Below are 14,926 nucleotides of genomic sequence, written 5' to 3'. Positions count from 1 at the left end.
GAAGCAAGGTGACTTGCTGCGCTGTACTATGCTGCACTGCATGACATTCTTGTAAATAGGCCCTAGGCATGTTACCAGGCACCAGAAACCAGTTTTTCCAAGCTTGTATAGAGGGATTACAACAATGAACATACATTTGTCACAGATTTGTGACTATCTGTTTGTAAACAGTTTGAAATCATTCAACGCAATGAGAGCAACCTCTATTCACTAATAGCTGGCTTAATGGTGGAATATGACTTTTGAGGTAATCAACACACTGGGGGACTCAAGAGGAATTCAGCCCACCCAGTTAGTCAAAAGGGTGAAGTGGAACATTTTCTCTCAGGCACAATTTGTAGCCAAAAAAAAGAAATTCAAAGAGAATTTGCTAGACCCAAAAAACAAAGAACACCAATTCCCAGGATGTGATACAACCTTACATTTTCACTACATAAGGGCACAAGAATAGAACACACAGGCGGGCAAAATGCACACAGATTGTTTAACAGGAAAAAAAACCTTGGTGTACCATAAATGTAAGAAGATGCCAAATGACCATGCGCGAAGCAGCAAGGCAACTTTAAAAATATAGAAAGAACAAAAGGTTGGAACGGTCACTTGGACAAGCAAAAAAACATCAGACCATGCTTTAAGCAGAAAAAACAAAACACATAAAAGCCCAATGGCCTCACTATTCTCTTTGTTGCAGGAAAATAATCAGACAAAATTCTGGGACTACCTTAACATGCTAAATATACTACTTAACCATTAAGAAAATGGGGTAGCCCATAAGACATGGACCTGGGTATACATTAATATAAACAAACAGTGGTCCAGAGCCTATCGATTACAACTGGTGACTCAATCAACAATGACTCAATTTCTTTTGGTGAGCAACAATATCCAGTTTGCTCTATAGTATATCAATACTTATACTGAGAGAAACCTAACACCACGGTTAAAGAAAAATATATGTATTTATTTTTTCATTCTTAGATTTGAATTTTTTATATTCATACTAATTACAATATATTCTGAAGTGAGTAAAAACAGATAGGTTGCCCCAAAAGGAGCGTGCAAAAGAAGAAAGGATGTGCTCAAAAAGTTGAAACTGATGAAAGGAAAAACACATTGGTGGACAAAAAAGAAATATTCACATTATTTTTCAACCAATGCTTGACATATAATTTGCCCCATTGAAAACCTGGCCAAGATATTACTTTCAAATCACAACATTGTACTACATAAACCTATATGTCCTATATTTTTTGCACTAGCAACAATGTTGTTAAACAGCTGGTCCAAGGTTATGAGAAAAAGGTGTCGACGTTTCCACTCATCTTAGCCCAACGGTGATTTAGACCTGGGGATTGCGAGTCTTCATCAGGACTGTAGGAACAACTGGGACAACCAAGGGATTTTTAATTTACCCCTTCTGGCCAGAGCAAGCGTAGGAAGGAGATCCAAATCAACACTTCCACAAGATAAGTCCTTATTCAAGTAGGAAAAGGCGATACTTCATTTGTAGTGACTGGCAAAAGTTCATACCTTGATGTGAGGTATGTGCCAAGGTCAAGCGTTCATGTTGACGATTCCCGATTGCTTTTAATCCAATCTACCCCACAAAAATGGGGTATTAGGGTCCTTATTTTATGATTCAAGGATTCTAATATGCTTCTTAGCAGGTATGCCCGATCGCCGCCTGTTAAGAGTCGTGTATGCTATCCGAGCCTCTCTGTGCCTCCGACGGCGTCTTTGCGGAGGCACAGAGAGGCTTGAATAGCATACACGACTCTTAACAGGCGGCGATTGGGTAACGATTAGGGAATCATTGTTGAGTTACTGCATACCTGCTAAGAAGCATATTAGAATCACCGTTGGGCTAAGACAAGTCGAAACGTCGACACCTTTTTCTCATAACCTTGGACCAGCTGTTTAACAACATTTTTGCTAGTGCAAAAAATATAGGACATATAGGTTTATGTAGTACAATGTTGTGATTTGAAAGTAATATCTTGGCCAGGTTTTCAATGGGGCAAATTATATGTCCAGCATTGGTTGAAAAATAATGTGAATATTTCTTTTTTGTCCACCAATGTGTTTTTCCTTTCATCAGTTTCAACTTTTTGAGCACATCCTTTCTTCTTTTGCACGCTCCTTTTGGGGCAACTTATCTGTTTTTACTCACTTCAGAATATATTGTAATTAGTATGAATATAAAAAATGCAAATCTAAGAATGAAAAAATAAATACATATATTTTTCTTTAACCGTGGTGATAGGTTTCTCTCAGTATAAGTATTGATATACTATAGAGCAAACTGGATATTGTTGCTCACCAAAAGAAATTGAGTCATTGTTGATTGGGGCAAATATACTACTTAAGCATGGGATTGGAGTCACAGTGGATCACTTATGTACAATGTCTATATGCACAAAACATGATGCAAGACACACACAGGACACCGTTAAGAAAAATAACAGTGGATGAAGCATTATTATCGAGGCTACAGTAAAAAAAGTATTTGCAATCAATGAGAAAAGATGGAACACCAGGGCCAAATGGTCTCCCAGGTTCGCTATTTAAAGCGGGCATTGAGTTCTGGACCAAGTTGTTTACCCCACCCTACATTTCATCATGTACCAACGCAGTGGTACCAGAATCATGGAGAGGGTCCATTCTCCATCCAACATATAGGAAAGGTGAAATCACTGATCCAGTCAACTATTGTTTGATTGCTCTTCTGGACATGGAAGGAAAAGCGTATGCCAAGATACTACTGGCTAAACTTGAGGAATGGACAAAAGAGGAAAAAAAAATGCCATTCTACCAGACAGGGTTCAGGGAAAAATCTTCCCTGCAGGACAACATCGTCGTCCTATCATACAGGATACATCTCTCTGCGCTGCCCTCCAGACTTCCATTGTTCGCCTGCTTTGTGGACTCTTCCTCTGCTTTTGATAGAGTAGATCTCAATCTACTGTGGTACGAGTTAAGTTAGGAGTCGGCGAAAGAGTGACTAAACAAATTTATATAAATCAAGGCTTGAAACAGGGCTGCGTCTTGCCCCCGATTCTATTTAATCTCTACACAGTGGATATGGGGGATGCACTATGGAAATACATCTTTCCATCGAGACTTGTCATTCATGTGATTAAACTCATCCAGTATGCAGATGATCTAGTTATTCTTGATCAAACTAAAATAGGAATGAAATGCACCTTGGATAAATATATAAATGCAACTTAGACAACAAACTACAAGTAATTGCAGGGCAAATCAATTTGATGATTTTTTAAAAATCGAAGAATAAGCCCACCCTATGCTGGAGCTGAGGACAGTTAAAGATAGGATTCATTACAACATACAACTACTTTGACGTATGGTTCTCAGCAACCGGCACATCAATTATACATGGAAAGAAGGACTCTAATCTAACATATGCCTTTCTGTAAACTAAACTGACAGTTACATAGCTCAGCAGCAGAAGAAATACTTAGAGTAATAAAAGCAAACCTTATTCCAACAGTCTCCTATGGCCATTTGACATTCCCTCCAAAACTCTCCCAACTGATGGATAAAATTCAGTAAATAACCTACCACGGTATCCTCTGCCTACCACAACACACAGTTCAGGCACAGATATGATTAAAACTTGGATATTAAGTCAGGATTTTGAACGTGAGTCATCCTTAAATAGGTATTATCACCAATTAATGTACTTTCAACCTGACACATTTAAGCTGAAGCTCTATGCTATTTTTGAGCAAAAGAAAAATCCATGGTTAATTTGCTAGTCGTCCGACATTATTAATTTAAACCTCATTCTGGATTCTAGTTTTCACACTATTCGATATGTGAATTTGAAATCTTTATTTAAAAAAAAGCATTTGAGAAGATTTAACAAAAATACAAACCAGGCCCCGATTCTACCTGATCTGTAACTCAGATGAGAAAGAGAAGATGTGACCATACCGGAGAAGTGTGGCTCACTGGTTAGAGGAGGCAGACCTGGAAGCAGAGGTCAGCCCGGGACCAGGATTCAATTCCCGGCTCGGCGGGGTCTTGAGTCCTAAAATGTCCATGGACTCGACAATTCTTGTTCCGGTGCCTACTTGATTCATGGGTTCACACTCTGCGACTCTGGGCAATAGCTTGCTTAATCTCCACAACGGCCCCTCGCGGCGGGATGCCTGGCTTTCACCTTGCGGATACCCTGCCGGGGTTATCTCACAGGGGAATACCAGGACAGGTTCCCTAAGCAAGCGCTTAGAAACTGCTTGGTGATTTGCGCTATATAAATTCCTGTACATTTACATTTACTTGAAAAAAGCTTTGAGTAGGCAATGTAGAAACCAAATTCTGCATACACGACTAATGGTTTGCCAATTAAAGGGTCCCTCTGCTTCACCACAAATTACACCACCGAACTTGCACAGTTTTGAAAGTGTATTACTATTTTAAATAATAATTTGAACTCAGCCTTGCCTGACTGTCCTAGAGTCACATAAAGGATGCCTACAAACAACCAAAAGAACTGACAAGGAGTATTAGTATATCAGGTTGTTAAATAATGAATTATTTTAATTGAAATTTGATTTTATTGTCATAGAAATGTTTATTTTGCATCAGAAGTATTCATTTTAATGATTTTAAGTGATCAAATCAATAAAACGTATTCCATCATTCATTCATAGTAGTGCTCAACACTTTGAAAAGGTGCAAAACCAAGGCTGGGGTCAGAGGCGAGTAGGTGTTTACTTTCAAAACTCCTTCAAAGAGTTTGACAGGTGTTTGTCTGGTTTTAGTTTGAGCACATTTAATCACAAGGCAGCTAACCTGCTACAAATGACCTAATAAGTTTACATTAAAACTGTATAAGTAACACTGCTCAGTACAGTACATTGATTGTATGTCACAGTGCTGAGGTCAAAAATATTGACCTGCAAAAATATTGATTTCACAATGTGGGATTAATACTGAATTGTCAAGGTAGGTCTGCTCAGGGAAGTATAGCTTTAATGAGGCCCCTTTTCGCTAAGGCATGCAAAGTAGTAGTACTGTCGTACTCTTTTACATATACTTACTCATCTGCCTTTGTGAATAGGCCCCAACCCATATAAAATTAAAAAATAAAGAGAATATTCAGGGAATATTCATATACAATTCCTGCAAATGCAAAAGACTGTGCACAGGGGCGGCCTTAGGCATGTGCAAGCTGTGCACCTGCATAGGGCCGCCAAACCCCAGGGGCCGCCACGCCAATATATATCCTTAATATAATAATCCTCTGAGGATGGATACATATTTGTGTGGCGGCCCCTGGCAGGGATTTGGCGGCCTCCGGCTCTGTTCCACTTCCAAACACCCTGACCCCCCCTCTTCACTGGCCTCCGCGCCTGGGTTCCTTCTGGTTCCTGTCTGCCCGGCCCGGACCTCCTCTTCCGGGGCCCCCTACCTACGTTCCCTGTCCCGGGTCGCCATGGGCCTAGAGCCGCCCCTGCTGTGCAGTCGTTGCAATTTTGCCATTAGAGTGGGGGATATTCCAGGGCCAATGCATGGAACAGTATGTAAAAGAATACTTCTGTAGGACTACTTATCCTACTCTTAAATGCTTTAGTTAATGGGATCCACTTCACTTAACACACATCTACTTACCTTTATGACATAGCGATAGTAGATACTTATGGATTCAATATTTTTCCAAGGCAATATTTTGACCATTATATTGTGGCCACAACACCCACCACCGCTGCCACCCTCTCCATTCCACACAGGGGAAAAAGGAATCATCACCAAGTCGAGCAGTTTCTAAATAACCCTACGACTCTATTCTGCTTGAAGGGCCCTAACCTCACTGATCTAGGTAATTCCAACTGCTGCTTGTACAGGGGTCAGAACTGCGAGTGTCGACTTTATCACACCTCAAAATTATAGGATATGATAGAGTCCCACCGAATAAATTCCGAACCCTGGGAGTGGGATTTTTCAGGGGGGCTCGTTGTTGTTTAAGTATGCACATTATTTTATATGCATTTTCCATTCAAATGCAATAACATTCAAAAGATATGTTTATTACACTGTCATCAATAGAGATCTGCTGTGAAGGGCTTTCCAAGTGCAGGAGTTTTAAGCATTGCAGTGGCACACTCTAATGTTTCATTCAAGAATTTAAATTAAACCATAAACCAAGCATTTCTCCATGTTATCGCACGTGCAACACTTCCATAAGGGAAGGTTCCGAACTAAACTGCTCCATGAATAATCATTTAATGCAACATGTGTTCAGTCACCCAAATCTAAATCCATTTCCTGTGACAAAAGAACGATTTTCCATACATTAGCATGCAGGGAAAGAATAAAGTCTTTAAAATACAAGCAATTTAGCTCCTTGAAATGTAACAACGGACGCATTAAGCGTGATCTTTTTTCTTTGATTACATTTCACTTGGCAGTTCATGTTGTTTTTGTTACTGTCTGACTGCTCCGTATAATTACCAGCCCAGGTTTATTCCTTGCATCCTGAAATTTCTAATCGTGTTATTTGCATTTTCAACTCAGAACTACCCGCCCCAGAATGCAAAGCATAAACCTGGCATGGAGGAGTTGCTTGGACAATGGCATTGCAATCTTGAGGGTTCTCCGGAGTCATGTCCAAGACAAGTACACGTCCATGTTGACTCCTTTTGTTTCATTTTTCCAGCTCAGTTTTGAAAGTGGAGCCACTGGGTTATACCACATTGATCAGGGTTTATTTTGATGAAGTATCTTCCTATTGAGATGCATAACTTTTCTTCAGTGAGTAATCTAACTGGTCACATCTTAACGCTCATGAGTAATTTTAGAATCGTAACCTCGGGCCCGATTCACAAAACTAACTTAAGACAAAATCCTAAACGTGCTACTTTTGGTATTCACAGAAGTTAGGATTTTGTCTTAAGCTTGTTTTAAGACAGACTTAAGACAGACTTAAGTTAGGATTTTGTCTTAAATCTGTCTTAAGACAAGTTTAAGACAGAATCCTAACTTCTGTGAATACCAAAAGTAGTACGTTTAGGATTTTGTCTTAAGTTAGTTCTGTGAATCGGGCCCCTAGACATCAACTGATCCAATTGGCATCAATGACAATTTCCTCCTAGTTGATATATTGATGCTGCTAATTTACAATATCCTGTTATCTCAAATGAGAATCCTGACATAGATTTTCATATATTTAAGTCTGATTTTTTATTGTACCTCAAATAGTCAACAAGGAGGATCAAATAAAGAGGTAAATCAATAATCCGCAGTATTGCCCCTTCTACGCTCCATTTGCCAATATCTATTTTGGGCTCTGAATATACAAACTTAGGCCCTCATTACAAGTGGCTCGTTAAACTCCAGATTCATGTGTTTGGTCCTGTTACTGCACATACTGGAATTATGGTTTTTACAACCAACACATCACCTCAACAATTTTTTCCAAGTTATAATTAGAAAAGTCAAACTGCCAACATTTACCAGGAGAAAAATGCCCAATAAATAACAGATATGACAATTATGGTTTGTAAATAACACAAATCTATGTGTTATTCCCCAAAAACTACCCAATATATTCTGACCCACTTGAGTTGGATTTTATGACCCAAACACCAGGCCACTCATAATTAGAAGAATGCAATAGGCCCCTTTTATTTGCAGGACTAGGCACTTGTGCTACACCATTTAATTATTGATTTTAAAGAAAGCCTGCCCTGCTTGTTAATACCAAGAAAGATAACTATATAGCACCAGATGATGCCAGATGTTTTATATTGCAAATCTTCTCTGTGTTTGCAGGACAAGACACATTTTTAAACCTACAAACTGGTGCACAGCCTATGGGAAGCTCAAGTCAAGTTGTTGACCTGGGCTTCACAAAACCGTCATGCATACTTTAATACTACAAGATGCTCCAGGACCATCTAAGCTCCATTTTAAAAGTCCTGGGCCTCATTTATGAGGCCATACTAGCACTATTGTGCCACCTGAATATTACTATTTTGACGTTCCGGTGGTGCAATGAGCCTCTGACAAATGTATAAGGCCAAGTAAAGCCATGTTACATGGCTTTTCATGGCCTTATATATGTGCCCGTTTCACGCACAAAACTGTGCAAAAGAGAATTTGCAATGGGTGTTGCTCGGGGCATTTCCAGCTACATCCATGGCTTTTTGACACTGCCCCATATTTACGAGAAATCATAAGTCTGAGGAAGCGCCAAAATCGTATGCCTCCAAGGTGAGGCGTAAGGGAGGCACAAAGAGGAGAAATATCATTATTTCTCCTTGTTTTTCCTCGTTCTATATGTGCCACTTTCTGCAGCACACATAGAAAGAGGAAATAGCCTTATGTGATTGTTTTTGTACAGGAAGGATTCCCTTCCTGCACAAAAATAATCATCCCCGCAATGCAGGCACCCTTGCACCATGGTGAAAAGGTGCCTGCGTTAGCGCACGGCAGCCCATTGAGCGCTGGAGCAGGAAAAAAGGACAGGAATGAGCTGAATCTAATAGATACATCGCATTCCTGCTCTTTTCTTTTGCCATAGTTACATTCATATAACTAAAACATCACTTTACTAAGGCCACTTGGACCCACACCATCTACCTGCTGAACATTGACATAAAAGTACTCTAGTTATTTTCACCAGTCAGCCCCCTTTACTAATTCTCACACCTCTGCCTCAATCTCAGTTTTTTACTCAAATTTTACTTAAGTTTTCTAGTTTACAACAATTAATTTTGCAGGTTTGCAACAGTCAAGTTAAAATCAGTAAAAACCCTCCAACTGAATAAATGTTGATAACGTCCATGAAAGTTGGCAAAAAAAGGAAACCAAACACAAAAGTGCCCAAATGCCCTTTTCCTATCCAGAAAAATAGAAATAAACTGTAATCTTTAAACACTACTTGAACTAAAGTAGCATAGAAATGTGATAAAAAGTAAAAAAAGAACAGTGTTTTTACAATCTTATTTACAATGATTGTAGTTGGGCATCGGACCAATCACCGAAAATGATAGTATTAACAAGATGTTTGCTAAGAAATTTCAGAAAAGGTGAGGTATTTAGAACAGGGCAGTGTTCCCTGTCCCAAATACTTCACCTTTTCTGTAACTTCATAGGTAAATGCATAGGTATCCTAGTCATGGATTTGTCGCGAGGAAGACTACACACTGTCTGGGTGGAAAATCACTATAGCGCTCAATACATTCCAAGCTGACAAGCATACTTTTCATCCTGTCTGCTAATGTGTTTTATGGCTCAGGGCTGCTGAAATCTACTTCTAACTCCAATCCTTCCGCTCTAGGCCACCACTGTCAGACAAACTAGTCAATTTCACCATCAGATTAAATTTAACAGCATGGTCTGCTTAATGTGCCAGTGGCAGAAAGTCTGTGCTCACATGATAGAGTCAGTCATGCACTAAGGCACTTCTAAATCAATCTGCCTGAAAGAGGGGACATGAATGTCTTGGGAGGCGGTTATAACCAATTCCTACTAATTTAGATATCAGGGAATTAATGTTGACATAATAAATTATAAGGAATTCGAGAAATTGAAATCTGCAAATTATGTCGCCAATTGTGTAGAAAGGAAGAGGAGGCTGGATGGAGCATGAAGGACTTAACCCTCAGGAAAAGATAGATAGATCTGGACTGTTGGTACCATGGGAGTACTGTGGTGCTCTCGGGTTACGCTTGCAGTAGCAAAAAATTCAAACTATAGCTGCTTCTGACTGACCATGGGTGTTTTACTTTGTGTCAGCCTTTCTGGTGGTGCGATACCAAAATGATCTGATTCGCTGACCTCAATATTCTGTCAGGTGCCAATACAGGACTTGTGGACTAAGTCCCAAAGTCCAATAAAATATCTGAAAGGGCACATAAGGGAGCTGGATGAGCACACCATGAACCCCAAGGCTCATGTGGGTGGGTGGGTCTAAAAGGGATCCTTCTCTTAGATTACATTTTAAAAAGTGTGTATTTTTTATACCCGGTACTTGGTATACAACGGTTACCACGCATTTTTTACAACGCGGTACTGTTACCACGCTACTTTTACCACGCAGGTCGTTACAACGAAATGCGCTGGGGGGCGCTCCAGGATAGTAAATACTTTAATTTACTATCCAACTCCTTTCCCTAGAGTCCACGGGGACTGGAGTTGGAATAGTAAATTAAATAATTTACTATCCAGCGCCCCTCCACGCAAGTCGTTGTAACGACTTGCGTGGTAAAAGTAGCGTGGTAACGGTACGCGTTGTAAAAGTACGCGTGGTACCGTCATACACCCCCGGTACTGTGCTTCCAGTGGGTAAACAACGGTCCAGAGATGCCTTTAGTATGCTATCCCGATACTGTGGAACAAAACACATTTAACAATATTTAAACTACCATTGTGCTGCACTGCTCAGTCAGGGTTGGCTGCCTGCAGTGGGTTGGGCATTGGCCCAAACCACCACTGAGCATGGCTGAAGGCTGTGTGTAGAAGGGACTGGCTATCTGCGGGGGGTAGCAGTTGTCATCAGTATTGTCATCAATGACAACATTTAATGTGTCATGAGTGATGTAACATGGGAGTTCATAAACAGTGCAGATAGGGTGGCAAGTTATAGTTTGTCCACATGTAAATGGCGAATTTCAGTGTTTTATCAGTTTTTAAATGTTATTTCTTACTTTATTTAAACACCTAATTAAAATATCAATTAAAAAAAATCTGTGAATTTGAGTTATTTTTAACGTAAGTTAGTAAAATTTTCTTGTAACTCATTGCCTCGCTTATTTCAATTATAAACATGCAACATTAATTCATATTTTTCCTTTCCTTTTTTTTACCAAACATTCTTTTACATTTCACACATTGTAAATTCTAATTACAATGCTTCACACTATGAAATAAAGATTGGTTTCAGCAGCTGAGGAAGGAGCAAGGCAGCGATAAAAGCTAGCAACAGTGATTCTGAGTTAGAGTCTCACAGATATTATTTCTTCACAGTGTCATGTTGTTTGGCTTTTACAATAAAAAGCACCCACACTTGTAATTCTAGGTTATATTATTCATTTCTGTGGAGCATTTATATATATCCCACCCAGCCTCAGACGGCGGTGGTGCCTTTTACAATGTTCACAGGAAAGAACAACTCACATAATAGTGAATAAGAATACAAAGTATTAAACAAACCCTAAGTATTGCATCACATGAGCGGCGGAGAAGAAGATTTAACAACAGTGTGTAGGGAAGGGAAGCATAGTAGGGCAAAAATGACTTCATGTATTGAAAAGGAACTACTTCAAGTCAGTCTGTGGACTTTAACTAGGAACATTTTAAAAGAGTTCTTCAGATTGTGAAAAGGTTTAAAGAAGAAAGGTTTTGAAATCACACCTCTTCAAAGAGCTCTACATCTCTACACTACAAGAATCCCAACCCGCGAAAAATCTGATTGCAAATTTCACACATCATTAAGGGTGAGCAAAATGTGTGTCATTTTATTTCCTGTGATTATACAAAATGTTGTGAAATTAAAATCTGTCATTTTACATATTAAGCGCCAAATTGTATCCTCGCTTCACTTTTTGCAGTGGGGATGCATTTACATAGCACTGCTAACAACAGCCACTTTTGTTCAGCTATCCCAATTTCTTGAAGGTCTATGGATCCAGGTCCCGGATGGTATTGCCCAATTGTAGTAGTAGATGGGTTGGAGGAGAATAACTTGAGGCTCTGGATCGTTCCAGCCTCAATATTATAATACTGCTAAGTGTTTTTGAGCATGTACTCCTCCTTTTTTATATTGTAGTAAACAATTAATTGCTAAGAAAAGCTATTTTTTATTCTTTTTGTGTTCTTTTCATGATCCAACACAATTAATTACATCCTTGCTTTTCAGAGTATTCTTTAAATTACATTATTGTCCTGCACCAGCCGACACGTGCTTCACCCTCAGTGGTCAATCAGACTTTCTCAGGGCTTCCTAATTCATTGATAGGTCTTGATTATTTCCTTTAAGCGTTTTTAAAAACTGTGTCAATCTTTAAACAAGCATTTTTTATGTCGATGTTTCTATTCGATAAGGGCACTGGTAGTCCTGGGTCAATCACCCATGTAAGCGGTGTGATGGTCTACAATTTAAAGAATACTCTGAAAAGCAAGGATGTAACTAATCGCATTGGGTCATGAAAAGAACAGAAAAGGAATAAAAACAGCTTTTCTTCACAAGGAATTCTTGTTTACTACAATATAAAAACAGAGGAGTACATGCTCAAAAACACTTAGCTTGTGTTCTGCTATCCCTGTGCACTTGCAGTCATTTTTTACTATGAACATCGCATAATTACGAAAAAGAGGTGTAATGGTGTAATTCTGGCAATTTGCCATAAGAAGTATAGCAGGAGATTCAAGAAATTACATGGAATATGCTAGCATAATTTAAATTTCACCCAAGCCTTCAAATCGTATTTCCAGTTTTCTACTCATTGGTCACTTTGAAACTGGCTGAATGTTGACAATGTCCTTTTACTTGAAACAACATAAAATCTTTCCCCCCAAAATTATTTTTACTTGAAATCCTACATGCAGAAAACTCTGCTAATTAGAGGTAGAACCTACGAGGCTTGTTAATGAGAGTCCTGTGCCACTCTTGCACCATCTAAAGTTGTACATGCATGACATTGTGCTTTCATGAACATTTATGAAGCCACAAAGCCACCCTGTATGGTTTTGAAGGGCCTCATAAATAATGTGCCAGGAAGGTGTTACTTGTGCATTGCAGTTGGTTTTCCCATGCAACGCCCACGAAATTTAATGCTGCCCCTGATTTGCAAAGTGAAGTACACCTGGGGAAGTGTAAAATCTATAAGCCTTCCGAGGTGAGGCGTTACGAGAAAAATATATTTATTTCTCCTAATTGTCTCCTTTTTCCATCTGTGCAGCAGAATGCAAAAAAAAACAGGAAAATACCTCATAGGTTGTTTTTGTGCAGGAAGGTGTGCCTTCCTGCCCAAAAACAATCCTGTCTGCAACGGTGGTACCCTTTCACCATGGTGCAAGGGTGCCTACTTTTGGCGCTAGGCTGCCAAAACAGCGCCAGCGCTGGCAGAAAGGACAGGAATGCACCGTTATTTTTTACTACGGTGCATTTCTGCCCTTTCCCTTTGGGATGGGGCAGCACAGCAATGTTCTTTTCTGCTGTGCCCTACGCCAAATTGCCCAAAATTAGGCCCTAAAGTTTTGGGAAGAAGTTAGGGGAAGTTCATGAGAAAACATTTCCTTACTTTGCCCAAAATAAAGGCTTTGAAATCAAAATTAGTGAACAAAGTCTCAGCAGGATAAGAGTTTTATAACAATGTATGTAGCTCACTTCTAAGCAACAAAATGGTCCAAAATGACAGTAACTTACCCGGTCTTCAGGCTGACCAAGGCATCATCAACCCCTTTCTGATTGAATTTGACCATATACTGATGCATATCTGGGTAATTGTTCCTGATGTTTCTCTCAGTACTTCCATTTGGCACAGTTCCGAAACGAAAAGGGGGTGAATAATCATTTGGTCTCTGAAACTGAAGGAGGAGGAAAGATATAAATAATGATTCAAAATTTTCAGGTTTTTTTCCACATTTCAGATGTAACATGCTTTGTTCATAAGAAAATGTCACCTTAATGATGGAGACGTAGTAAAAACTATCACTGCCTAGTATGTTTGAACTGCTGAAAAAATCAGGCAGATTTATTAACATTTGATGCAACGCACCAAGACAACTTGCTAGACTGCATCAAATGGAAAGACCAGGAATGTGCCAAAACTACAAAGATATGGCTCATCCCTTCTCTCTATCTGCACTGGTGCGCTGAGTGCAGTGCCAACCCTGCCACCCTTACGCCATAGAGCAAGAATGCCTGTGTTACAGGCAGAATTGTTTTTGCCTAGGAAGGGATACCTTCCTGCTCAAAAAGAGTCCTCTGAGGCTCGCTCAGAATGCAACACAGTTAGAAAAAGGAAAAACAAGGAGAAATAATTCTCCGAAAGGCATAGGATTTGGATGCATTACCAGGTTTACTAGTGTTGCTAAATTTGGGAATGGGCCAAAGTCCAAGAGTGGATACGTTGAAACACCCACGCTCTACCCACGTTCCACCCATGGACCACCTTCCTTGGGCAGAGTAATGCAAGGCTGCTCCATATTTAGTGTGCCATGCAGAGCCACACAAGGTGGCTATGCGTGTCATGGGAAATCTCACTGAAGGGTTTGTATCGTCTTGCGTTGGCCTGCGTGACACAACCGCAATGCAAGCCCTTCTTAAATCTGGGCCGAAGGGACTCATTTTCCGACTAGCAAGCGTGCAGGTTTATGATTTTTTTCCCCAAATGGCAACACTTTCGTTATTGTATGCTTGGGAAACTGCACCACTCGCAGGTTTCCTAATGGAAACATCAGGAAAATATTTGTGTATTCCATGGTATGCCTTTGTTAATTTTTGCACAAGAAAAGCTGCACATGGTGAGCAACTGCATCTGCTGAAATGCCATTAAGACACAATTTCTTTATTTGTGTATTTCCCGTGGCTAAAACCTCCACTTACACCCACGTGAATTTTGAGGGTGCTCCTTCCCCTTACAGCACTGAAAAGTATTTTACTTCTGTCCCTTGAAGAAGTAAATCACTAACCATTTCCAAAGCGGAATTAATTTGGAGAAGAGTGAGAGAATATCAACAAAATTGTTCCCGAACTTTAAGGGAAACCTTGCTCTGGAGTACCCCCCTCTGAGTGGGATTTACTTTTGCATTAAAATTACAATTGTACAATTGTAGGGTTCTATTTGATGAGAAGAAAATGATTTTTGAGAACAGGATATCCTTTTAGAATACCTGGTACTCGCAAGCTCAACCATTTGTGCATGTAAATCAGCCTCAAAGATAGAAACGG

At 39.7% G+C, this 14,926-nt stretch overlaps 1 protein-coding gene across 1 annotated transcript in view; it reads right to left on the bottom strand.

Annotated features, from left to right (window-relative positions):
• The window catches only part of GRIN2A (glutamate ionotropic receptor NMDA type subunit 2A), a 1,504,071-nt gene that overhangs the window by 165,617 nt on the left and 1,323,528 nt on the right, over positions 1-14,926 (bottom strand). The window contains exon 10 of the mRNA XM_086941364.1: positions 13,400-13,560. Coding sequence (XP_086797490.1) covers positions 13,400-13,560 — 161 coding nt within the window. The remainder of the gene's footprint in view (positions 1-13,399; positions 13,561-14,926) is intronic.

The sequence above is a fragment of the Lissotriton vulgaris genome, chromosome 10, assembly GCF_964263255.1.
Source record: "Lissotriton vulgaris chromosome 10, aLisVul1.2, whole genome shotgun sequence".
Taxonomy (NCBI): domain Eukaryota; kingdom Metazoa; phylum Chordata; class Amphibia; order Caudata; family Salamandridae; genus Lissotriton; species Lissotriton vulgaris.
The sequence above is the reverse complement of the archived record's forward strand: the minus strand, read 5'-3'. Positions and strand labels throughout refer to the sequence as shown.